Source organism: Condylura cristata, unplaced genomic scaffold (genome assembly GCF_000260355.1).
Source record: "Condylura cristata isolate star-nosed mole 26May11 unplaced genomic scaffold, ConCri1.0 scaffold00008, whole genome shotgun sequence".
Taxonomy (NCBI): Eukaryota; Metazoa; Chordata; class Mammalia; order Eulipotyphla; family Talpidae; genus Condylura; species Condylura cristata.
This window is the reverse complement of record NW_004567109.1, coordinates 51,177,114-51,204,841: the sequence shown is the minus strand read 5'-3', so window position 1 is coordinate 51,204,841 and position 27,728 is coordinate 51,177,114. Positions and strand designations below refer to the sequence as shown.

Here is a 27,728-nt window from a genome sequence, read left to right as displayed (position 1 = left end):
TTCTATGAAACCTCATAGCTCAAGAGTCAGAGGTGATAACAATTTTGCATCTCACTTGTTACAGACCCAGTTGTACATGCATCTGACAAACTACTCTGTGAACAAGCACAATGAGCGTTTTGAAAGGGATGAAACTGAAAACAAAGGCAGCAAACGGTCCATCAAATGGTTTACAGAATTTCTACAAGCAAATGAGCATGATGTTGCTAAGTTTTGGAATGATATTTCAGTAAGATTTTACTTTCCACAATTATAACTGTCTTTTCTGAGATTAATTCAGAGAGTTGTCGAACATTTTAAATAACAGTTTACTTTGCATTGGCCAGGTTAGCAATGTTTTGATGAAGGAAGTAGAACTTGGGATATATTCTTACTGCTTAGAATGGGATTCTAACTGCTCAGGATTCTCAGAGGGAATTCTAGCAAAAGCTATGTCAAGTCTTGGTGGCATGAAGATAGTGATAAATAGCCCAAGTTGACACATATATGTTTTTGTGAAAGATTCGTGAGGATTTAGGATTTAAAACAAAAAATACATTGAAGGGCCTCCCTGGTGACCTAGGGGTTAAGTTTCAGTGCTATCATCTCTATGCCTGAATTCAATCCCAGCCAGGGAGGTGACCCCCATGTTGTGGCAGACCTCTCCTGTTCAGCCCGCTGCTCCCCTCAGCAGTGTATTTCAGTCATTCTGCCTTCTCTGCTCCCAACTCTGTCTCTGGTGAATCCTCTCACCACCCACACTTCTGGCCTACATCCCAGTTCTTATATGCATAAATAAACAAATATATCTAAAAAAAAGAATTGCATATATGTATAAAGATAACTATTTAATTTGAACACGTGGATAATATAAAAAGAGAATAAGTAGTTAGTATAGGCAATCTTGCACTAAGTTTTTATCTTATTCTCATAGTTTGTAAATTTGTGAAATTGTCCAAAGATTATTTTTCAGTGACTTCTGTTTTGGAGGTAATTTTTCTAAAATGCTGTAGACTATTATGAAAACTAACATTCAGTTAGTGTGCTTGTTAGAGTGAATAGGAAATTAATTAAAAATCTGGCCACAAAGATTGAAAAGAAGTAATCACTCATAAAATTCTTTCTGTATATGTTAGGTAAAAAAAGAAAATCTTCAAATCCTATTGCAAAGCAATCACTGTTTTGAAATATCTCTAATACATTAGAGGCATTTGATTTTTCTTAGCTCATATCACTCCTGATTTCAGCATATACCTATGATATCCCCTTTAAATGCTCCAAAGTGTGTTGGTTTTCTATAGAAAAACTCAGATTTGTAACTCAAGATCTATTAATATTCACTTTCTCCCCATCTGTCTTGTTCACACACACATTTATTTGCCAAGGTTTTACCTTTCCTCTTACTCTCCAGTGCTTTCACTATGAATATGTTATTTCAAAAATAATCTTGAGAACAATCTCCTAGCATCTCTCATACTTAACCCCAATGTGATCTGGTTTGGATTCTTAGTAACAATCAGCTCAATTTCTGTCTTTTTTTCCTTTTTCTCTTGCATGTAATAAATATTGTTCCCACAAGGCAGAGAATGTTTTGTATTTGATCTTATGTAAAAAATGAAGTTTTGGAGAGATTAAAGAATAACTATATCTATAGTAGTCATAAAGTTGTTAACAGTTATTGGAGATTTACTCTGTTCTAGGCACTGTGATAAGAGTTTCACAGAAAGTCTTACTTTGTCTTTACTTCAGTCCTTTGCAAGCAGATATTCTTACTATTGCCAGTTTAAGTCTGGGGGAAAATGCGACTTGTAAGCTGTAAGCAACATGACTGAGGTTGATATATCACTTAAGTAGCAAAGGCAGGAGTAAATCCAGAAAGTCTTGATTTTAGAGCCAAGTTTTTAATTGTTCTTCTCTGTTGCCTATACCTGTAGAGAGGAGGTTAAAAAACAATATAAGTAAAACCCAGTGAGACAACTTTTCCAAAGCCTACAGATTATACTCAACTTGGGTAAACCAACTAAAAAAAATAGCACTTGTAATTAACCCTAGTAGTACTATATGTTATATAGAATATTTATTAGCTGGCTCTTTGACAATATTCTCATCACAGAGACACATACCAAATCGTGACTGCACAAAGAAACTCTCTTAGATTCTGATTCCTAACTTTTCTGTCTTAGGCTGAGTCGAGGTTGTATACGTTGTTTGTGAAATAGTTTGCTATCCTTGGACATTTTTCTTCCCTGCCTCCTCTGGACCCTTCATGGTTTCTAAGCAGGCTAGTCTCCGATCCTGTCCTTTCATGACAATTAAAAACCATGTTAATCAACTTTTACTTTACTCATCTGTTCACACATATCTTTGGGCAACCACTCAATGCCAGTCACTGTTACAGGAATTGTGAGAGGGGTTGTATATAATACAGACAAGGAGCCTCTACAAAGAAAGAGGTAGGCTGGGTCTATGCTGTGTACATGATGTAGTGAGAACAGAGGCTGGGATGGCCTTCTCAGTATCGAAGAGCTAGAGTGGAACTATTAAGGGAAGCCTGTCCAGGAGAGGGACAACTAGAAGGCCCAAAGAAAGAGCACATGACTAGAGTGCAGTGAGCAGAGGAAATGCTGGATGAAATAAGTTAGAGCAGCTGTGGGTCTGGCTTTGTCTTAGAGCTTCGTGAACATGACCAGTTTGTAAGTCTGCGTTTTTTTTCCATGTAAATGAAATACACACAGATAATGCACCTTCACATTTCTTAAAATAATTCTCCATTCTCCTAGGAACTGGTGGTAAAGACTCTGATTGTGGCGGAACCGCATGTCCTGCACGCCTACCGAATGTGCAGACCTGGTCAACCCCCAGGAAGTGAAAGCGTGTGCTTTGAAGTCCTGGGATTTGATATTTTGTTGGATAGAAAACTAAAGCCATGGCTTCTGGAGGTAAGATATTTCTTTAAGAAGAAATATGTGTTTGTGTATTAAACAACTGTTTTTTAAATATGTACTTTGTGAGTTGAAAGATGCCTGGATAGAGTATGTGGAAGGAAAAGGATGAAAAGTGGGATCACAGCAGTCCTAAGAGTGGATCAATGCTTTTGATATTATCCCAGTTAAGTCTTGACTGTATTTCTAGAGTAGGAGGTTAAGCTGTATATGTGGATCTGTTTTGCTCACTTCTTTCTCCACTCCTTTCTCAGCTGAAGATTTCTGGAAAGTCTTTCCTTTGCTTGGGCTTAGGACCACAACTTCCTTGTCTTCTGTGTGTCTCCCTCAGAGCTGTGCAAAAGGAGACAGATTCCAGTTGGTTCACTAATCAGTGTTACCTAACACCGGGTGGCAGGAATTCTGTGCGTGGGGCTTCCTACCAAGACTTAGGTTTTTTTTTTTTTTTTTTTTTAAAGATTTAATTTATTATTTATTTGTGCATACAGAACTGGGGTACAGGCCAGAGGCTCAGGGGCGGTGAGAGGTTTTCACCAAAGACAGAGTGGGGAGCAGAACAGGCAGACTGCTGCGGGAAGCAGTGGGCGGGCCAGGAGAGGTCTGGCTCGCCATGTGGTCTCCTCCGGGGCAGGAGGCAAGTGGGAATCGAACTCATGCGGAAGTGGCTTCAGATTCTCAATGCTGTGCTTTAACCCGCTGCGCCACCAGGGAGGGCCCCAAGACTTAGGTTTTGTTGTCTGTTCCTCTTATGGTCAGAGTGTTACTGTTTTTCCTTGACCCTAAAATGTCACTTAATATTTGGAAAATATGAAATAATACAAAGGAGAGCTTAAAAGGATTTCTGTTTAAGACATTCAGACCTTTCCTTCTAGTTCTATTTATGTGTGTGGTATATCGGTAGTAAAGGAACTTTGAACTTCTGTGGCCCAGTAATTCCCCATCTCGGAATCACTAAACGTCCTGATCTGGAATCATAGAGCCCATGATCATCAGAAGCTGTGCTTAGCAGTTTTTTTTTCCCCCAGGAAAATACATAGCACTTATCTAAACACTGTTTACTGGTTACCTTTTAAGGAACATTTTGCTGTAGAAGAGACAATCAAATAACTTCCATTTTAAATGATTTTTTTGGGTTAATTTAGAAATTGAAAGTTAAGTTTATAATAGCAGATTTTTTTAAAAAAAGATTTATTTATTTGTGCATACAGAACTTGGGTACAGACGAGAGGCTCAGGGGCGGTGAGAAGCTTCACCAGAGACAGAGTGGGGAGCAGAACAGGTAGATTGACGAAGTACACTGCTGAGGGGAGCAGAGGCTGGTCAGGAGAGGTCTGCCACGCCATGTGGTTACCTCCGGGGCAGGCTGGATCGAACTCATGCGAAAGTTGCTTTAGCTTCTTAGTGCTGTGCTTTAACCTGCTGCGCCACCAGGGAGGGCCTATAATAGCAGATTTTGCATAAGCAAATTGAATGAGTGATAGGTGAGATCAAGACGTTCAAAATATATATTTTTTTTAAGAAAGAACACTTCCAATTTGAGAGTTAAAGTTGTGTGTGTAATCGTCGTACTGCAGACAAGTAATGGGTATCATATATCTAACCAAACAAAATTCTATTAGGTGTTCAAATTTTGCTCTTGCTTATTTCTAGAAGAATTTACTCGTCCTTTTGCTACCTCAGTTCTTTGGATATAAAAGCACTTTATCCTGCTGTGTGGGCCTGCAATACTGTGATTGATAGGAGACATATATTTTGCTCATTCAGACCAAAATAAGTATTTCTCAGACATATTTGGTCTCTATCCTGTTTCTGTTTAAACTCACAACTCTCCAAAGCCTTTCAACTACGAAGAGTTGAGAGTAATAAAGGTGTCTTTTGTTAGGCTGATAAGTGGTTTTCTTGGGGGAAAGCACCTGAAGGTGGTGACTGGTTATCAAGGATACCAGTCACGTGATTAGAGGGTTGGCACTTCCAGCTTCACCCACGGGGAGAGGATGGAGTTGGCGGTTGAATAACAATGACCAGTGAGTTAATAAATCATTTCTATAAAATCCCAGAAGGAGGGATTGTGGAAATTTCTAGGTTGGTGAACACAGAAATTAGGTCAGAGTGGTGACCCTGGAGAGGGTATGGGAATTGTGTGCTTTTCCCCAAAGCGTTCCCTCTGCATCTCTCCCACCTGGCTGTCCTGAGGGAGTTGTATCCTCTATATTATATTGATGATCGGGTGCATAAATGTGCTTCCTGAGTTTTGTGAGTGCCTCTAGACAAGGGATTGACTCTCAGGAGCATGTCTCTCGTTTACAACCGGCTGCTTGAAGCACAGTTAATGTGTTTGGAATTGACACCGAAAGTCTCAAAGGAAAGTAGTGAGAATCTTCATTATGTAGCTGGTAGGCCAGAGCCCAGGGCATCACCTGATCTTGTGGCTGGCATCTGAAGTAGAGGGCATTCTTGAGAAATGAGCCCTTCCTTACTCTGTAGAATCTGATGCTGTTCTTGAGTTTAATTCTCAGCCACAATGCTTTGAATTCTTGCTGGTGAGGTGGAAGGCTCTTTGAACTTGGCCTAGGAAGCTATGCAGGGTCCTCACGTGACAGTTTTTTTTTTACATCCACTATTTACAGTCAGTGTTTCCTGTTTTAGTTCCAGCTACTTGTTATTTATCCTTGATGGATGGGGAAGAGGTGAAGGAAGGCATATGCATGAGGTGGAAATGAAAGGAAAACAGGGAGTCATGACTTTATTGATCGTATTTAGTGTATTTTTCTGACAAACTAGCTTGGTAAATCAGAGTTGACTGAATGATTGAGTTCTGTGTGTGTGTTTTTAAAGGTTCAAAACATCCTTTCTTCACGCTTCATTCTCATCATCATTTTCTGATCATTCAGAACCTTTAATAAAGGTTCTATCTATTGTTTGCATTAGTGTATTTTCATTTCCTATTCATTATTTTATTTTCATATCCATTAAAAACCTCCACGATAATGAACATTTATCATGTTGAAACAGTTAAAAGAATTTAGATTTTGCTATTTTGAATTTTTTCCAGCTGAGACGCTTGTGGTTCTAATCTACTTGTTAAAAACCTTTTGGCGCCATCAAGTGGAATAAGGTGGAAAATGCTTCTGAGAATGTGATAGCTTTGAGTTAATTGGATTAATCGATAGTTAAAATTGTAGAGGCAAAATTGCAGAAATTTTCAAACATAGAAAACATTTTTAGGGGAAAAACATGGAAATTGGGTGGAGTATGGATCTATTGCTAATACTTTTCAGTATCTTTGAGTAAATTTCAACAAGTCGTGTCAGGATGAAAATACAAAAATAAGACTGAATATTTGTTCTGGCATAGTGGGCGCTCCGATATATGTCTTAACATAATAGCTATTAGTAGGGGCCAGGGAAAAAGCAGAGATAATGGGATGATCACTCTTTCTGTGTCCATGTGTATATTTGAGAGTTAAAAAAAAATCTTGGAGAAAGAAGAATACCCGAGCAGAGTAACACTGTAACAGGTGGGATAGGGGTTGGAGGGTAGGAGATTGGATGAGAGGGAGGGAGGTACTGGCCAGAGGAAACAGACTAGAGCTCAGAATTTAGTATGAATACTTTGCTATGTGCATGAATTGTGTTTGCTTTGATAATAAAATTATGATTTGGACAGTTACTAAATAGCATTTATTAATTCCATTTGGGTTTGTAATAATTTTCATTTCTGTTTGCATTTACAAGTTGCTGAAATTTAAGACTAACATCTGCTGGATTTGTCTGTTTTTGAATTGGGGTAGGAAATAAGAACCAAAGATGTCATCAATATTACAGAGTAGTAATATATAGTTTTGGCTGGATAAAACTCTAATTTTTTGAGTTGTTTTTGTCAGCCATTTTTGGTTGTTATATTTTATATTTTTTAACATTTCTCAGAAAACTTATAAAAAATTCTGAATGCTTACCTAGATTGAAAAACATTTTTCTACCTTTTCACATATAGTTTACCTTGTATGGTAAATATCTTAATATAAATTAATGAATTTTTATATACTAGTAGATGAAAAAGAGCAGATAAAAAGACAGACAGGGTTGAGGTTGTATTATATCAAAATCTCATGCCTCTTTGAGTAGGGGTTATGTCCAGCAGAATTCCATATTGCACTTTTGGAGTGGAACACTTAAGAAATTCTGTAAAGATAGATAACATTTCAGTGTACCACTGAATCATCGGTTCTTGACTATCTGTTTTATTTTATAATCTCGCTACATGTAATGGCAGAATTAGCATGAATTGTATCCTAAGTTTTAGCTAGTTGAATCAGTATGGAATGGTTGAAACTTCCCCCGCCCCCATAAACTACCTCACACTACCCTTTCTTTGCACAAGAGGAAGTGCTTAGAGATTTGAAGTAGCAGATTAATAAACTCCCCTTTTCAAATTTACCTGGAATAACTGGATGTTCCTGTACTTGCCAAGCTATTCCCTTCCCACAAGGGCAGAAATATATCCATCATCTTTTAAACCAGGAATCAGCAAACAAGTTAAAAATACAGTTTCTCAATAAAAGGGTGTTGGCATGAAAGAGTTTCATAATATGATATTAAGAGAAAAACTTGGTTTTTGAAATAGGATGGTTCGTATATCAGGTACTAAAAAGTAAAATGATTATGTAAGCATTGAAAATACTTGAAATACCCTTTCTCAAACAATAACCTAGGTAGTGGGTTTAATTTTAGGTATCATTTTGTTCGTTTAGCTTCTACTCACTATTTTTTCTGCCATGATTCTAGTAAGAGACATTTGTATTCCTGGATCATTTAAGTATAAAGTGGATTCTTTCAGCTGTCAGTTGTAAAGTACATACTATCAGTTGTCTCTTTTGGTGATTGATTTGCACAAAACAGTACTCTCTGACAAATAGCAGGCCTGTTTTTTGAGATAATGTGTAGGTTTAATTGGTGGACATGAAGCTAGGCTTACAGTTTTGAAGTCACTAGTGTTCTAACCTACTGCATTCACTAGGAGTTTTTTTTAAATAGCTGTTATTCCAGTTACAGTGTCCTAATAATAACATCAACCAAGGACAAAGCCAAAACTCCAATTCTTGAAGGGGTAGCATATTGTATAATGAATTTCATGGTATATTCAGTTAACTTTTATTTTCAATGTTAATGGAATACTGGAATATAGAACAACCATAAGTGTCTTAGGTTATTCCCATGAGGCCTATCCAATTAAGGATTTTCATAAGCAGTTAGTCCGCAACTATCATAGTGGTGTCTTCTGAGTAATGTAGGTGATGTACTCAGTACCTTTTGGAAGTGAAATTGATGAATTATTGTCTGAGCGAGGTGGAAAGAAATTTTATTTTTTTAGACTGTGATAGACTAATCCAGAAGATATATAATAGTGAGAAGTGGGCACTGATGGTATCCATATGCTAAATATGTTCATACATATAATTCTTACTAGATTGGTAAATAAACATTATGTTTGTCATTATCATTGTCCTTTTCCCTTTTTTTTTTTTAAAAAAAAGATTTATTTATTTAAGCATACAGAACTGGGGTATAGGCCAGAGGTGCAGGGGCGGTGAGAGGATTCACCAGAGCAGAATGGGGAACAGAACAGGCCAACTGACGAAATACACTGCTGAGGGGAGCAGCGGGCGGGTCAGGAGAAGTCTACTGGGCCATGTGGGTCACCTCCCGGGTGGGGATTAATTTCAGTGCTATGCTTTAATCTGCTTCACCACCAGGGAGTGCCTGTCCTTTTACTTTTATCTTATGTAAACTTAGAACCTATGGTATCTGTAAAACCCTGAAGAGAGTAGGGAGTAGAAAAAGGGTGAATGTGCTGACTACAGATACTGAACTGAGGCAGCTAGGGAAAGTGGGGCCACTAACAGTCAGTTCCTTGACTTTGGGTGATGGAAATGGAGGTATGGCCATGGTAACCTGGGCCATTTCCTGTATAAAGCTCTACTGATTCCCTGTTAGATTACCAGAAGTGGACTGAGTTATTTACTGACCTTCTAACATTTGGCTACTCTCATTATATTTTATATGTACATTTTAGATCAATCGAGCACCAAGCTTTGGAACTGATCAGAAAATAGACTATGATGTAAAAAGGGGAGTACTGCTAAATGCACTGAAACTACTAAACATCAGGTAAAGTTTTTCCCTCCATCTTCTGGAACTTTCTCTCTACTTGATATATCCCTCATTCATACATGGGATTGTCTTATATCATGTTTTGTATTTGGTATTTTTTTTTCAAGATTTATTGTATGCATACAAGAACTGGGATACAGGTTAAAGGTGCAGGAGGTGAGAGGACTCACCAGAGATAAGAGTGGGGAACAGAAAAGGTAGATTGACTGAAATACATTGCTGAGGGGTGCAGCAGGCTGGGTAGGAGAGGTCTACCATGTCATTTGGTCAGCTCCCTGCCCAGGGATTGAATTCCTGCTGCAGTGACTGTGGATAGCTTCATAGTGCTGTGCTTTAACCTGTTGTGCCACCAGAGAGGGCCCTATTTGGTGTTTTGAATTGTCTTCATTTTATTCATTAACCCTTGGTTGTTTAGATTTGTAAAAATATATTTTTCTCCATATTTCTTTCACACTGCTTTTCCTTCTTTCAATAAAATACCCTGAACTTGCAGTAAGTGTGGTTAAATTATAGTGTGGCATACTTATTTATTATAGAGTATAAGATTGAAGTGAAGAGTACCTTAGGAAATGTTCCAGATGCTCTTTCTGCTCTTACAAGAAAGAACTAAACTGAAGAAGTCCTTTAGGAAATAAAGAACAAAACCAAGTAACACAAACATGGATTTTTTTTTTTACCTTTCTGTCCAGAGATCTCCCCTCTGTATCTTATAGGCTGAGTAAATAGAAAGAAGAAGCAGTTATTAAGTGAGGATTTACTTTCCCACTGGAAATCAAAGATTAAAATTTGTTCTTTTTTATATGATGGATAGTATTCCACTGTATGTATATATAGATTCTCTTTACATATTTATTTAGGTTGCTTCAATGTCTTGGCTATTGTGAGTAATGGTGTGGTCAACTTGGAAGTACAGATATCTCTTTGAGATTCTGATTTCGACTCCCTGTGGGCATATATTCAGAAGTGGGACTGCTGGGTCAAAGGTCAATTTTTAGCCTTAAAAAAGAAGGAAATCCTAGAAAGAAAAAGAAAAATACTGGATGGTTTCTCAAAGCAGGAGTGTAAGTGATGGGGGGGGGGGGAGAGAAGCAATTTTAGTAAAGTAAAAACAAACATCAACAGACAACTGTAAACCAGAGACATGGGGGGTGGGGGGCGGGAGCAGAACAGGATCAAAACTGGGTCTGAAAGAGTGCACGGGATTGTGGTGATGGCACATGGGTGAAGTGATGATGGAAGTCCACGGCGATTACAACGGAGATGAAAAAAAAATGTACAAAATGGAGAATGATGTAAAAAACAAAAAGAAAAAGAAGAAAAATGATAGAAATCCTTCCATTTATAAATTGGAGAACATTATGTTAACTGAAATAAGCCAAACACAGCAGAACAAATACTATATGGTATACCTTATATAAGGAATCTGAAGTAGTCAAAATTGAGGCAGAATTATGATTGCTGGGGCTGGAGAGGTGGGTAATAGGGGGATAATTGCAAAGAACAGAAAGTTTCATTAACACAAGATGAATAAATCCCAGAGATCTATTGTATAGCATAGTGCTTATGATGATAATATTGTATTATATTCTTAACAGTTTGCTGAGGGGTAGATCTTATGTTGTGTTTTTATTATCAATAATAATAAAGAGTGAGAAAATTTTGGAAGTCATAGATATGTTTGTGACATATTCATGGAAGTTTGCTTATCTTCCATATCATTAAATGATATACATTAAATGTGTTCATATCATTGTATGACAATTATATCTCTCTCCATAAAGTGGTTTAAAAAATAAACAGATGGCAATAGAGGTAATAACTGTAACAACAAAAAGAAAGCATTGACCGAGTGGGAAGTTACGTTTGGAAGAAGGTCTGGCTGGTATGGGTAGGCTGCTTACAGGTTACATAATTAGTTAGCAAATTTTTGAAATGCTTATTTTGTGGGAAAGCTTTTGGGTTATTCCAAAAGAAACTTGTTAGAAATTTTAACTGAATTACTTAATGAAGGTAGTGAGTTGTCAGATAACATTTAGGGTGTCGCATTAAGAAAGACATTTGAGGTATTTAAGCACAGGATTTTTGATTTTTTTATTCTGATCATCATTTTAAAACCTCTAGAAGAGTTGTGGGATGCTCCCAAATGACTTATTCTAGATGTTTCCATGCATTTAGCAGATGCCTGATTGCAAAGTGACTTTCTATTGAAGACATCACTTTAAAAAAAAGAGGTGGGCATACATAATTGTTCAGAAATGTTCACCAGTTCCCTTATTTAGTTTGATCAAAGAATGTTAGGCAAAGAATGTTTTGCCTAAATTCTACTGATAACATTATCTTAAAATAAATGAATTAGAAAGGAAAGAGATATATGGAATTAGAACATAGTGAGAACTAAATAAAACTTGGAATGATAGAAAAGGGTGGCAAAAAACAACATCCAAATGTAACTAATTGTAGGAAGATAAAGAAGTGTTTTAAACAAAGCACAGCATGTGCATTTCTAGAGCTAGTGAGTTTGTGATACAGGAGTCCAGAGTGTGCAAAGTAAATGGTTAGAGAAATTCCCTGGATAGAATGACAGCTATGATTAGGAAACGATTCCATAAAGTGGTGAACAAGACTCCCTAAGTCAGCGCACAGATACAACTGTATAGAAAATTGCTGATTAAAATGCTAAGTAATAGAGATCATTTACACTTTTCGTTAAATTTAATTTTGGTCAGGGAGTGATGTATTGACAATACTTATGCCTATTCATGCCTATATTTATAAAAATCTAGACTGATTTCAGAATGGCAGAATTCCTACAGGCTAGTATGGCAGTTTTCCCTTAGAGAAAAATATCTTAGGGTGATTTCCTTTGTTTCTATTTTTCTTCTTTTCATTTATTATTTTTAAAAATTTATTTATTTATGCATACAAGAACTGGGATACAGACCAAGGTGCAGAGGGTGAGAGGATTCACCAGAGGCAGAGTGGGGAGCAGAAAGACAGATCCACTGAAACACACTGCTGAGGGGAGCAGCTGGTGAGAAAGGAGAGGTCTGTTGTGCCATGTGGGTCACCTCCCTGATTGGGGCTGTAGAAAGCTTCAGGGATTCAAGGAGACTTAACCCCTTGGACCACCAGGGAGACCCTTCTTTTCATTTTTATTCTCCTTCCTCTCTCCTCTTTCCTTTTATATGGAATGCTATATAGAAATGGTCAGTCTAGACAAAGTGAAATATTAAATAATAAATTTAAGAACTACCTAAGCATGGCATACTCCTTTTTCCTTTAAACAGGAAATTCAACCAATTTTTTTTTTTAAAGATTTATTTATTTGTACATACAGAACTGGGGTACAGGCCAGAGGTACAGGGACGGGGCAGGCGGGAATCGAACTCATGTGCAAGTGGTTTTAGATTCTCAGTGCAGTGCTTTAACCCGCTGCGCCACCAGGGAGGGCCAAAATTCAACCAATTTTAATATTCATCTTTGGAAAAATGCTACTGTCAGAAAAGTAGTCACAAAAATCAGAATCTTATGTCAAGTTCTTTTTGTTATTCCACATACCTAGTTAATCATAAAATGCATTTATTTCTCTTCCAAAATAAGTCAGCTCTTTTCCCTTTAATGTAATCACTGCTTTCTTAGATTCACACCCTCATACTTTCTGGCAAAGTAGCATTCCATTTGTTTTAGCCTGTTAGGACTGTCTTAACAAAACACTACACATGATAGCTTATAAACAGCAGAAACTTATTTCTTACAGTTCTGGAGGCTGGAAGTCTGAAATTAGGTACCAGCTGGTAGAAGGAGGGTGCTTATCTGGGCCAAAGACTTCTTCACCCTCATGTGGTAGAAGGTTTAAGGAGTTTCTGGAGCCTTTTTTTGTAGACAGCAATCCCTTTCAATAGAATTCTGCCTTCACTATCTAATCACTATCCCTCTGCTCTACTTAGCAATTCCATCACCATTTGGGGCTATGATTTCAGTATATGAATTTGGTGCAGGGGCACACTCAAGACATTGCACCGTCTTGACTGCCTAATTCTTATTCTAAACCACTGTACATATTGCCAAGGACATACACATATGGTTCTGCCCTTCTTGTAAATTTCACCCCTCTCTTCATTGACTAAACTTGAATTTGAGACTTAATAACCCAGTATTAAAGCCAGCTGAATTTCTTGCATTCATCCACAGCTCCAACAAAACCGAATGACTGTTATCTGCCTGTTTTCTTTTCTTTTTTAAACTACTACTTCAACCATTCCCTCACGCAGATCTCAGTGTTACCAGGAAAGAGAATAGATAAGTTTCCTAGTACTCCTGCAAGTTCAAGTTGTGAGGGAAAAGAACACTTTTTTTTTTTTTAATGGAGGCTCCATCTTCCCAATGCAATTTCATAAGAACAGATGGGATCACTTGTTAACGTAAGCATTTCTTTTACCTCTCCACTCTAGAAATTGATCAGATGGCCTCATTGTACCTTTTCCTTTGGTTTATACCTTTATCTTGATCCTATAGGCTAATGACAATAGAGGGTGTAGGAACTTAAACTCAAGGATCCAGATCCTGTCTTTCCCCAAGGCGGAGTTTACTCTGCCCTTGCTAGATCCTTAAGAGAGGTGTAGAACAGTGCAGCTGGAGGGAATGTGAAGGAGAGACCTCAGGCTTCATTTGTGCACATAGAATAATAGATGAGAGGCTCCCAGGAAGGCACTGTCACAATAGGCCTCTCCTATAAAATCAGACAGCTGTCACTAAATAAAATAAAAAAAATTTCATGATTGTGCTAAAATAAAAAAAGACTATGAAAATGCTTTCCAATAATGATTGGTAGGCTGGGATTTCAGTAACACTAATAACACTAAGGGTTGGTTAATATAAGTGGAATGCTTAAATATCAATGGAATTGGTTTAGAGAGGAAAAGAGAAGTTAATATTTATTAAAAGCCTACTAGTCTTACCATAAGTTAATTTTTATAAGAATGCTAAGTGGGGGAGACTGTTAATATTTAGTAGATGGGGAAACAGACTGACCAGTTAATTGACCTAAAATTGTAGAATTAGTAAATTATGATGGAAAATGAAGTTAGGCATCTCTGAACATTTAGTTTCCATTATATCTTTTTGACCTCAGAACTTCTGCATACTATGTGGAAACCTGTATTTGATGAATGATTAGATGAATACTGTGGGTATGAATATATAAATTTAATAAACATTTACTTCTGTCCCCACTGTATCTCTTCTTCTGCTACTTCTCTCCACAGGTATAAGATCAGAGGTATTCGAATTCTAGAATGTAGCCTATGTTTTATGTTTTAGGACTAGTGATAAAAGGAGAAACTTGGCCAAACAAAAAGCTGAGGCTCAAAAGAGGCTTTATGGTCAAAATTCAATAAAAAGGCTCTTACCAGGTTCTTCAGATTGGGAACAGCAGAGACACCAGTTGGAGAGGCGGAAAGAAGAGTTGGTATGAATTTTTAAAAAACATCTCCACGATTTGAATTGCTTGCTTTATTTGTCAGGTTTTATTTGTGATTTTTTTTCATTTTTAGAAAGAAAGACTGGCTCAAGTACGAAAGCAGGTCTCAAAAGAAGAACATGAAAATAGACATATGGGGAATTATAGGTAATTTTGTTTCCTTTTTTTTTTTAATAGATTGAAGAAATGAAGTGTCAAAACAATTATTCTCTATGTATTTTTAACCTTGTAGGATTTTTTAAACTACTGTTTAATTTGTTATGAAAACTGTTTTTGCTTAATCTTTCCAGAAAGAGAAGATAGTCAAGGAGTTGATAGTTCAGAGTTAAGAAATTCTTGCTAGCTTGCTGCTGGGGTGATGGAAGTCTTTTAAACCAGACATTGTCCTGTGACTTCATGCGGTTACAGTTTGATATTTTGAAAAAGTCATGTTTCGTATTTCTTAGTATTCACACTGCAGTCCAAAGTTGCTGTACTTTGTCTTAAACTCAGGAGCCAGGCAATTAATGAAAAATGTTTGAAGGGGCTAGATATAAGATGGTAGAGAGGGGTGTGGATTGTCCCAAACTAGAACTCTTCTACTGTATCACTTTTGATAGGATGAAGGGGTGGGGGGACAAAGCTCCTTATATTCTGGAAAAGACCACTTCTCCTCCCAGATTTTGACATCAACTCAACAGAATTAGGAAGATTTGAGGCTAACGAGCTTCCTTTCTTTTGGTGGGTTTTTCTCTGGGCCCTTAGCACTGTCATCAGGAGTGATGAGGACCTTTTCTTCTCACTCCACTTCTAGCCAGTTCTATTCTAGACAGGCAAATTCTAATCCTTGAAAGAGATCATCAAGATTAATTACTTTATTCTTGTGTACTTTGGTAATCACACTAAATCCAAAATTTCCCAGTTATCCCTCATACCCTGAACTAATCTCCCATCAAGCTCAGTATTTCTCTAATATGCCCAATTATAGTTTTCCAGCCATCTCCCTCCCTCCAACCAAACCCTTATAGAATATTTTTTTTTGCAACTGCATTATTTAATGAAATTCTGTAGATAAACTTTATTTTTACAGAGGTAACAAAAATTACAAATTTCTCATGACTATAATTTAGTTTTATTCTTACTACCTAGTAAAATGTCTGACACAGAGAAAGTAAACATTATGTAATTGACCTTAACTCTTGTGCTGTGAAGGTTCTCTTACACAAACTAATTTTTTGTGATTTTATTGTAGACGTATTTATCCTCCTGATGATAAAACGCTTCTTGAAAAGTATGAAAGTTTGTTGGCTGTCGCTTTTCAGACCTTCCTTTCAGGAAGAGCAGCCTCATTTCAGAGAGAGTTGAATAATCCTTTGAAGAAGATGAAGGTGTGTGTGGTTTAAAAAAAAAAAAATTATTCATTCTTACAAGAACTGGGGTACAGGCCAGAGGTACAGGGAGGGAGATAAGGAGATCCACCAGAGACAGAATGGGGAGCAGAGCAGGCAGACCGACTGAAATATACTGCTGCAGCAGGTAGATCAGGAGAGGTCTGCCGCGGCATGTGGGTCAGCTTCGGGCCCGGGATTGAATCCCTGCTGCAATGGCTGCAGACAACCCCACAGTGTTGTGCTTCCACAATAAATGAGTGTTTTTAAAGAGAAAAGAGGAGTGATGCTAATAGTATATCTTTAAAAACAATCTAACTATATTCCACATAGAAGAGCACTTTCAAAATGTACTTTCCTTCCATTTTAACAGCTGATAGCATTTCATAGTCAACTAAGTGATTCATAAATAAGTTGTCTAACAGGGCAAAATATGCAGTAGAGAATATTTATTTTTTAAAGATTTAAAAAAAATTATGCATACAAAAATCAGGGTACAGACCAGAAGTATGGGAGCAGGGGTGAGAGGATTCACCAGAGTCAGAGGGGGGAGCAGAACAGGCAGATCAAGTGAAACACACTGAAGAAGGGACCAGGGGGTGAGACAGGAAAGGTCTGATGCAACATGTGGGTCAGCTACCTGGCCAGGGATCAAATTAGTGCTACAGTGACTGCGGATAGTTTTGTAGTGCTGAGAGCTAGACCCCTGCTTCACCAGGGAGGCCGAAGAATGTTGTTATCAACATGTTATTACATGTAACAAACATGTTATTACAATGATGTGTATATATAACTGAATAAAAAATTCAGTGAATTAATCTAGTGATGTTACCATTATAAGCAATGTAACAAACATTACAACATTTGCTCCTGCATAAATTTGGCATATGAGATATGAGATATAATTAAAATACATGTGTGCATACACACACATACTGTAATCTGTTTACCTTACTAAAAGGGCTACCAACTATCTATTAATAACAGTCTATAAAAATTATCTAATAATCTACTATTACAGAATAATGAATCACTTAATTCCTTTATCCACTGTCCTGCCATTTTAACTGGCTGAGCTGTGCCATTCTTCTGCTGGCCTTGCTTGAAATAAATCATACAGTTGCATATATCTGAAAGTTTAACTGGAGCTGGAAATCCAAGATAACTGTGTTATATTTCTGTTATCTCCATTATGATAGTCAGAACATTTGGAGAGCTGGATAGGTATCGTTTTCTCTCTGCATGGTCTCAGCAGGGTATTCAGAGCTCTTAGTTTGGTAACTTGGGTTTCCAAAGGGAACATTTCAGGAAGACAAGGCCATCATGCAAGTGGAATCCAGCCTCTGCTTGTATCCTGTTTGTCAAAAAGGTTTATCTGGGCCTGTTAATACTGCTGGTATTTGTATTATTGGGTCTCTACCTACAACGATAACTTCCACCATGTTGGATTCCATGTTATGAGTGATTGGAAAAATAGTAATAAGATCTAGTTTAGATAAACTTTGCTAGGGTCTTTTTACTCAAAATCTGCAGTCTGTGAGTATATTTATTATTAAATTGTTTCTAAATGAAATCGCTATAATGAAACAATCCAAAGTTGTCTGTCTGAAGTTGTAATATCCTATTGCAACAATCAACATAGACATGATTAAAGTTGTCATTTGGAAAATGAGTGTTAAATTTTGGAAATTTTAAATTGTCTAATAGGCTAATTTTTGAGGTATTGTATTACAAGCTTTTAGTAGCATATTAGAACACAGAGAGATACATTTGTTTGTAATAATACGTAGATGTCAGTGATATATTATTTCTTTTGCTGATTTTAGTGAAAGTTAATTCAAGAGAGTTTGCTGTGACTTTATTTCTATTTAATAAGCAATCTTTAAGTAACTTCAGGAAAACTTGTTGTACCCCACTTTATGGAGATTGATCTTGGAAAAATTCTAGAGTCTGTTAGTGATCACCAATTTTATTACATATTTTTCTAAGGAGGAAGATATTTTGGATCTTCTGGAACAATGTGAAATTGATGATGAAAAGTTGATGGGAAAAACTGCCAAGTCTCGAGGACCAAAGGTGCAATACCTTACTTCCTTAGTAGCCAAGTAGATGCTACTACTACTAAGCATAGCTGTTTCCCCTTTATGTTTCACCTAAGAATGTCTGTTACAACTTTTAAGCAACTGTATAGACTATCCAGTGTGGATAGAATAAGAAAGATAATGTTACTTACAATCAGGCTTTGTTCATTTCCCTCATTGTTGATATTTCCCCTTTTTCAAGTGAAAACCTCTCAGGATCAGGGGTGAGGAAGAACTTAGAGCTACTAACCTTGTTTTGTACTCAGTGTTAAGTTTTCTGCATATCTCTAGATTTATATTTATCAGAGATATGTGTAGCATTCAAGAAAGTGAATCCAGACTCTAGAGGCCCTATTTTGGTACCCCAATGATATTGAAATTGTGTTCCTTAAAATAGGTTGTTTTTTGTACCAAATAGAATACTGTCATTTGTTTATATAGTAAAGTCCTTGCTAGTAGTGTAGGAAAGAGTTAACTTTGTCATATTGTGGAAACTTTTCATTCTATAGTTCAGCAATATTAAGCTATTTCTGGGTCCTTACATCACGTTCTGTCATGCTTTTGTGCTTTCCCCATGTCTCAGGAATGCCTGAGTTAAAAACAATCATTCATTTGTGTTTGATTGATCAGAGTCCCCTCCTAATCCAGTTGAATCATTATTGCCTTTGTGAAATCTTTTCTTTCTCTGCCGGTAAAACTCAGATCTTTTCCTCCCTTCCCCTGCTGTACCACAAAGAACATTTCTAAAGATTAGTTGTGACAAGTAATTGATGGCATGTTTTCCATAATTGGGTTCATAAATTCCTTCAGACTTAGATATATATTTTCTTCTAGCACCTGTTATACATAGCATCTGGCACTTGATAGGTTCTCATAAACCATTAGTTAGATTTTTGAATGTGTCCAAAGGATGTCATTGGCTAGTGGAAGACAAATGGGTAAACCAAAAATCAGGAATTATGATAGGTAGTTATGTAATAAAGTATGCAGCAGTAGCATAGAGAAGAAAATAATTGCTAGACTGTGTATGGCTTCTTATATAAAATAAACACCATATGCATTGGGGCTTGAGTGAATAGTGTCTAAAGATTTAAGAGGGTTGGATGATTATGTGGGGTAGGAAGTTCATTAAAGACAAATCCATGGAGGTGTGACACTGCATAGTTGTTGGAAAAACATTGAGTTTTCTTGGTATGACACAAGTGGAAAGTTCTTGGAGAGTAAAATGGTGCAAGAAGAACTGGCAAAAGACATATCTACTGGAGGCTAGAGAGCTAGGATGTCAGGTATTGTTCTGTGTTTTCTGTTGAAGAATAGTGGAAGATGTTGATTATTCCTTTGGGACAAATAAGAGTATATAAAAGTAAACACTTTCATGAGTGGAAACATTGGGAAGGTCTAAGCTTAGTATATTCATTGTTGTAATTCAGTAAAATCAGATGTGAGTCAACCTGGGGACACAATATTCATAGCAAAGTGGCAAATGCAGAGACCCTAAGATAGCCTTCTACTGGCTTATAGCTTTCATTACTTCATCAAATCAGGATTATCATTCAAATAAAAAATATAACTTGTTGAAGAACAGAATTCATGTTGAAATCTTTTAACTTCTCTTATTGGTTTGTTCCTACAGTTATTAGGGCCAGCAGTATTTCACGGTGCTTGAGAGCTGAATAGTCAGTTTGCAGTAAAGGCATTTTATTCTTCATTCTACACAGTTGGCTTTGAGTAAGCCAAACTTCAAAGTAGGCTTTGTTAATATCACATGGCAAATTTGATTTCCAGTATCTTGTTAGGACCAGGGAGGGCCATGCAATTCCATTTTATACTTTTGGTACTGCTTAGTGTTTATACATTTGTGACTTCTAGTTATTGAACATTGTCTTGGTCAAACAGTTCCACATGCATATGTGACACATAGGTTCCAGTTGTCCATTTCTCGTTGTGATTTTTATAGGAGCAAATAAATTATTACTCAGCCTGATTGTGTCCCTGTCCTCTGGGCATGCTAGACTTCGGAAGGACAGCCTCTCTTATAATTCATAACTTTCAGAATGTTTGATGGCTGTGTAAATGTTTTTATGCATATCACTTTGAACATTGTTAGTGCTCAGTAACTATTAGATATCAAAAGAAGAACATACTTTTAAACACAGCTTGATACCTTAGTGTATTAAAATACTTTCCTGCTTTGGTTATTTTTTATCCCTTGCAAAGGCATTAACTTTAAGATCATGTTTTGGCTTACTATGTATTCCAGACACTTCATGAAATGCTTATCTCTTTATCTTTCATCCTACACTGTTACACAAGAGGATACACCTTATTTCAGTGAAATTTTATGGTAACCAAGGATTTTATTATGGTGTATGCTAACATCAAAACATTTTCTTTGATTTGACAGAGAAAAAGAAACTAGTATACAACTGTAGGGTCTTTTCCCAGTAGGAATGAGAGGCATATGGTGTGTGTAATAAATAGTCTCTTAGAATGACTAAGTTACAAAACTGTCTTGTTCTTGGCTATGCAAGAACAAGTGAAGCAGTCCCTCTTCCCTGTCTTTGTTCATTTAGTGGTATCATTGGAAGTAGATTGATTGGGAGGTTTGGAGACAAATGATTCTAATAAAGATATTGGAACATAATAGCTTGGCATTTTGAATCCTTACTGATTTACCCTTTACATGGTGTGCTGTCCTCTGAAAACCTCATGCCATACTGACTTTCACACTACAGCATTAAGAGAAAAACTTTTTTCTCTTTTATTTTAATAATACAATAGTTTATTTTTGCATTATTTTGTGCATTTTTCTGTCTTAGTTGTAATCCCCATGGGAGAATTTTTTTTTAAAGATTTATTTATTTATTCATACAGAACTGGGGTACAAGTCAGAGGTGCAGGGGTGGTGAGAGGATTCACTAGAGACAGAGTGGGGAGCAGAAAAGGCTAATTGACAAAGTACACTGCTGAGACGAGCAGGGCGGGTCACGAGAGGTCTGCTGTGCCATGTGGATCTCCTCTAGGGCATGGGATCAATCTCACACTGGAGCGGCGGGGCCAGCTTGCAGTGTTGCATCCTTACCCATTGCACCACCAGAGAGGGCCCTGAAAAAGTGTTTTATGGGCAATGAAAAGTAATGTTCCATTATGGCCATAATGTATGTGCCATACGTTCCATTATGTGCCAGGATTAGGAATTCTCTGAGAAAAGGCATGAGTTGTTACTGGAAATATGGAAAATGACCAATTAACTAAAATGTTTTATTTGTAAAAATGTCCACGGTGGGCCCTCCCTGGTGGCGCAGTGGGTTAAAGCACACTACTAAGAAGCTAAAGCCACTTCTGCATAAGTTCGATCCCCGCCTGCCCCAGAGGTGACCAGATGGCGTACCTCTCCTGACCTGCCCGCTGCTCCCCTCAGCAGTGTACTTGTTGATCTGCCTGTTCTGCTCCCCTCTCTGTCTCTGGTGAAGCCTCTCGCTGCCCCTGAGCCTCTGGCCTGTACCCCAGTTCTGTATGCACAAATAAATAAATCTTTAAAAAAAAATGTTCACAGTGAATTAGACAGGCAATACTTTGCTTCTTATTGTATAGTATCTGAGTAGATAGACTTCCTTATTGTCGGTATTGTTTTAACATGTGGTCTTCTTTTATTTATAGTGGTTTATCTGTTTGCTTAATTCGCTTTAACCCTGTTTCTTCTTCTCTCCTTGTCGTTTCTTACTTTCATAAGGACACAAAATATACTTCCATACATTTTTGAGTTAACATGAATGAGACATCAAAAGGACATCTTTGAGTCTTGAGGAGTAATGACTAAAATGTAAAATGAAGAAAAACTGATTATATTTCTGATTTTTATTGCAATATTTGTCCTTTTGTTGTTCTTTGTAGATATTTTGTTCCTTTATTCCAATCATGAAGAAACAGCAGTTTCTACATCATACTGAGCTATAGCATATATAGGGAAGAATATTTTGCAGGAACAGAAAAATTAGTGAATGTCTTTGCATATTAATAGCAGAACTATAACAATAGTACTTTGGGGGATTTTTAGCCTTCGATGAAAATCAGCAAGCAGATATGGGAAATTGGATATTGTAACTGATACATTAATAAGTCTTTTAAAAATGCTAGCAAAATAACATTTCTCTCTATTTTAGCCTCTATGTTCTATGCCTGAGAGTACTGAGGCAATGAGGAGACAGAAGTACTATAGCAGTGAGAGCAGTTACGACAGTAACAGCAGTTCTTCAGAATCAGATGAAAAAGACGACTACCAAAATAAGAAAAGAGAAAAACAAGTTTCATATAATTATAAACAGTCTAACCCCTACAAATTGATGCAACCATCCAGTAAGTTGATGTCTTCAAAATTTAGTTGCTATGTGAAGGATTATGAAACTGAAATTACTGAACTCAATAAAAGACCATGGGCTAAATGAACCCTCTTGTGTGAGCAACCTGAATTCAACACCTCCTTCCCTAACTACCCCGGGGCACAGACCCCTGCATCCCGCTTCAGGGGCTTCATCTGGGAAACAAAAGCGAGGAATTAAGGGTCTCTGAGGTCCATGCCTCCATATCACAGTTGCTGTTAAGTGCTAGATTTTTGCTTGGATTTTATGAAATGTGTCACATGACTGACCTATCTTTTGAATTCTCACTTAAACCAATGTATTCTTACTCTGTTCCCAACTCTCTACCTCTGTTTTCACTCATTTTTAAAAAAAATCTATTTTTTAAGTGTGTAACATAAACCACACAATTGTGAAATAGTTCACTTTACGTTTCTCCTTTTCCTCATGGGTAAGCACTGAAGTCAGAGCTTTTGGTGAACAGAAGATATTTAGGAGCGTTACCAACCTGCAACTTTTTTGTTTTCTTTCTTTCCTGCTTTCTTTTTTCCCATATCACAGTGTTCCTATTTTCCATTCATTCCTTCTTAGATTCCTTTGTTTCTTAAAGATGGGTGCTTTCAGTAGGTCTCTGTGTAACTGTCTGTCTTGGATGCTGAGCTGGTCCTGCCTAGATTTCATCAGTTTTAACTCCTGTCCTGTTGTGTAGCGTGTGCACTTAGTAGCAGCGGGTACTGTCCAATGAGAGTAAAGCTGAGAAAAACATGCTAAGATTCCAGTGGCTCTCAGATTACTCTTTGCTCTTAAACCACTAGATTAATAAATTGAAATCAAATTGAATAATAAACATGTGATACACTTAAAAATGTATTTTTAAGTGTGAATCCTGTTTTCAAAACTAGGCCAACTCAATAACCTATCTTTTTTCCTCATTAATTACAATTTTTGTAGTCTTTGGGAATTAGAACAAGGGTTTCACTTTGTTTTATATTCTCTCTTAATCTTTCAGTAAGGAATATCATAGCCACAATTCCCCATGAGTTTTATTGACAAAATATTGCTGATGACTGGGGATAAAATCAAAATTATATGTAACATTTTCTTTTGTAAATAGTTTACTTAGGAGAGTCAAGCCTGTTAGAACTTTGAATGAATATGTCTTGGTTTGCTATAAGGTAGCCATATACAAAATTATATAAAATATTTTTTTACATACTTTGGCAGATAATAGTAATTTTTTGGTAATCTACCCAAATATCATTGGCATGTTTAGCCTATTGAGATATACTCTCTGAATTTCCAGCATATATTGGGAAAAAATGGAAATTTGCAGAGATTTAAAGGAAAAGACATTTTTCTTGGGCTTATGTGATCAGGTTATGTATGTCTAAACCTTCACCTTAAACCCTCACAGAACAGGGGTGAGGTGTAGGTTGTCCCTATGCTGTTGGGAATTTTCTCTGTAAAAGAGTGACTGGGGATATGTTCCCCATTTAGAAGCACTGTTCTTAAAAAAAAAAGTGTAATTTTTTTTTAGGTTCAAAAGGAAGTTGATATTTGGAACAAATGGAAGTGTTTTTTTTATAAAAACATCTTTTATAGCTTGAGTGAGTATCCTTTTTTTTTTGTATTCTCCAGAACCTAAATGAGGGCTCTTAATCATCTATTCAAAATATACTTTAGAAGTACATCCCTAAATATAAGATTTATGTCCATTACCTTTATAAAGGTTTAAATTTTTTTCAACAGCTAATGAAGAGAAATATTTGGGTATTCAACCTGCCTTCATGTGAGTTTTATTAAAATTATTTAATTAATGGAAATTGATATATTCCCCAAACAGAGAGAATATAGAACAGAGGGTGGATAGAATATGACTAACACAATATGCATTTTGTAATATTGTATTTGTGTTTATTTCCCTGTGTTAGGAGTCTAAATTTACCTGGAACAGTTGGTTCTCTTTTTAAAGTTTTTTTCAGGATCCTTTGGGAAAGAAATTCTATGGTTTTTCTTTGTTTGATCTTATAACACCCTTTAGATCCTGACTTTTTATTTTCATTTAATAATATTAATCTTTAATATATTTAATTATGTATTTTAAACTCCATTGCTCTTTATGTTCTTTTATTTATTTATTTATTTTTCTTATGACCCTAAATTCTGTACCTTACCCATTTATTCTGGCTATTCTCTAGATGCCTTTCCATCCCTCTATATGAATCTTGATGTATTCTATCTCTTACCTAAACACAAGATTCTAGTAAATGACTGGTCTAATCCAAGAATAGTGGATGGCATCATCAAGTAGGGAGGTCAGGATTTATACCTGAACTTGGTCACTTTCTTGTCCTGTGACCTTGAGAAAGTTTTTTCTCCGAACCTCCAGACGATGGATGGAGATCCTACTTTAGAGGGTTTCTGTGAACATTAATATGAAACAATAGCACCTAGCATGATGCCTTTCTTGTAGAAGGTGCTCCATAAATGTTAGTTTTTCTTTCTTCTGGTTCTTGTGTGTCATGTTTTGAGAATATAGCATTAACTATTAGTCACATGATAGTCATTATCAGACATGACAGAGGTTCTCTACCAAGTTCAGCTATTTAAACTGAAGAATTAAACTCAATTAAATGCAAACTCATATTCTCATTATAATGCCTATGCCTTGACATTTATTGTTAAATATAATTGTTAGTTTATAAAGACCTAAGTAGAGTGTAACATCTTCTAACACTGTATCTCTTCTCCATCATCATTAGGCTCCATAAAGCGTTCAGTCAGCTGCCCTCGGTCCATCACTGCTCAATCACTTCTTAGTGGGGACAGCCGCCCCTTTTCTGCTCAACAAATGATAGCAGCACCCCGGCCAACTTCAGGGTCTCGATCACATTCTTTAAACCGTGCTTCCTCCTATCAAAGGTGTCTGCCTCCCACAGATGATGCCAGTTCTGACTCTCAAGCAGTAAGTCATCTATTCCACTCTTTGGAGAATACAGGGTACATTCTAGTAAGGATTTAGGTGGCAAATGAATTAGCTGGGTGGAGGACAGATTGAACCTCAAATCCTTTCTATAATTCAACCTGTGATCTCCTGAGTGGGGTTATAACTTAGTATGGACTCTTATAAGGTAAACATCACTATATTATAGAATTTAAAGGATGGACACTGCAAAGAGCATTTTATTTTCTATTTCAGATAGAGTAGGTAAAGTTTACTTAAAATCACCTGAGAAAATATATTATTTTGCAGTATATTAAGTAGTACATGTGTAAACTTGGAGAAATTTGTTGTATAAACTTTGCCGCATGTGACTACTGATGAATAGGTTAGAAATTGACTTTTAGCAAATTCATTTTAGAACACTTAAATATAATTGTTTATGATGTTTCTGTTTTTTTTTTCTTTTAATTGAGGTGACATGTAGTTTACAACACTATTTATGACTAGGAAGTTTAGGTTCATACCTCTTCAGATGCTATGTTATCACATCATACCTACAACTAAGGAAAATTAATATGTGATATTCCCTCCTTTGCATGAATCCCAGAGATTGCATAGTAAGGAAGTCAGTGAATTTTGTGACCTGTCTACTTGTAGTTGTTCAAATAGAGAGCTCAAAGTATCTTCACACAGAACAAGGATTTATTTAACTAATTGACATAATATAGATATTTCCAAAGGGTAGGATCCAGAAATATCAGTGAATGAATTTTTCTTGGTAACCATAAATGATTTACTTCAGTAAAAAGTAGAAATTAAAAAATATTAATAGCTTTTCCTATTCAGTTCCATTTATGAAACAAAGCCTGTGGACTTAAAATAGAAATCATATTTATGCATATAAAATTTTTAAACAAAGAATTGTCTAAGATATATGTAGCAAAATAAACTGATCAGTCTGTTTTAAATAGTCATATTTTTATTTTGTTACTTTGAGCTAAATAAAATACAACTCTGTGTAGGTGTGAAAGATACTCTTTGGAAATCAGCCATTTAATCCTAAGAATTTAATCTTGAAGATAAATGTAAAAAAAATTACTTTCTTCTTTTTTCATTGCTTTTTTTCCCAATTAAATCTGCTTCATTTTTACCTAGAAATATTTTTCAGATTATAGTGGCACAATGAAATAAGACCCCCCTCCAAATATCTGTATTCTTTCAAATTTAAGAGTGAGTCTTTGCAGCAACTGAGAACAAAAGAACAAGAAGACGATATGACAACTCAGACCTTATTTGTTCTCAAGGACATGAGGATTCGGTTTCCAGGAAAATCAGAGATAGAATCAGAAGTCGTGATAGAAGATGTGAGTATTTGATGTATATAAAGCCCCAGGAACTCATATTTTTTATTCTTTGTCAAACGTTAAAATTTGTTTATGGATGCCATTATTCTCAATGACATGGTAAACTTAATTTATATTCTACTCAACCTCCACAGCTTTAGACAATATCGGTGTTATTTAAATTACTGTGGCTCATGAGCAATGAGATAATGTTCCTAATCAGCCATACAAAATATCTAGTGTATGGTCCTATTTTATTGCTACCACTGCTCATCAAGTGAGAACAATCTGTATTACATAATAATTATTCTTAATGATTATAAAAATAAAAGTGCACCTATAATGAAAAAGAAGGTACATGGAATTAAAAATATTTGAATGTGATACCTTGCTTGGTTTGAGTTAGATTTTGAAATGACTTGTTGTGTTTATTTTTCTTGTTAAAGTTTCTAAAATAGTAAAGAGTTCTAAAATTCATATTAAAATCAATTACTTCTAATTTACAAAGGTCTAATTTTTGAAAATATTTTTGGCAAGAACACTTCTTCATTCAAGATTCTATTTCTTACTCAAGTACCCTTTTCAAATTGTATTTTTCTAGATAATCCTCAATAATAAACATTGGTCTCCCTCTTTTTTTTTTTTTTTTTTTCACACAGGAGAAGGCACCATCTGGTGGCCAATTGTAGGATAAAACCCACAGCCTTGCCTTTGGCCTTTTTCATTTTTCAGCATTACTTTAGTGTAGCGCAATTGACCTAGGGGGAAAAAAAAAGGCAGACAAATAATAATCATAAATATTTTTTCATTTAAAAATCAACAATTTCAATTTATATTTTGTAATTGACATAGTTATAGTCAAAGACCCCAAATATTATACATAGTGTTATCTCTATATTTTAAAGTGAAAACTCTCTCTCTATACATTGTTTGTAAATTTGTTACTTCAGGAGAAAGGAAGATAAGTAAAGCTATGTTTAAAGCATTATTCTGCATTTGTTTTATTTACATATGCTAATTTATTCAATCAAGTTCTTTTTAAAGTAAAGCTAATAACTTTTTTTT

At 36.1% G+C, this 27,728-nt stretch overlaps 1 protein-coding gene across 1 annotated transcript in view; it reads left to right on the top strand.

Moving 5' to 3' along the window:
• Positions 1 to 27,728, top strand: part of TTLL7 (tubulin tyrosine ligase-like family member 7) — a 108,954-nt gene that overhangs the window by 57,267 nt on the left and 23,959 nt on the right. Inside the window, exons 8-17 of the mRNA XM_004679152.2 lie at positions 65 to 229; positions 2,760 to 2,918; positions 8,994 to 9,088; positions 14,411 to 14,558; positions 14,644 to 14,717; positions 15,802 to 15,937; positions 17,927 to 18,013; positions 22,182 to 22,374; positions 25,139 to 25,341; positions 26,550 to 26,684. Of these exons, the coding sequence (XP_004679209.1) occupies positions 65 to 229; positions 2,760 to 2,918; positions 8,994 to 9,088; positions 14,411 to 14,558; positions 14,644 to 14,717; positions 15,802 to 15,937; positions 17,927 to 18,013; positions 22,182 to 22,374; positions 25,139 to 25,341; positions 26,550 to 26,684 (1,395 nt within the window). The remainder of the gene's footprint in view (positions 1 to 64; positions 230 to 2,759; positions 2,919 to 8,993; positions 9,089 to 14,410; positions 14,559 to 14,643; positions 14,718 to 15,801; positions 15,938 to 17,926; positions 18,014 to 22,181; positions 22,375 to 25,138; positions 25,342 to 26,549; positions 26,685 to 27,728) is intronic.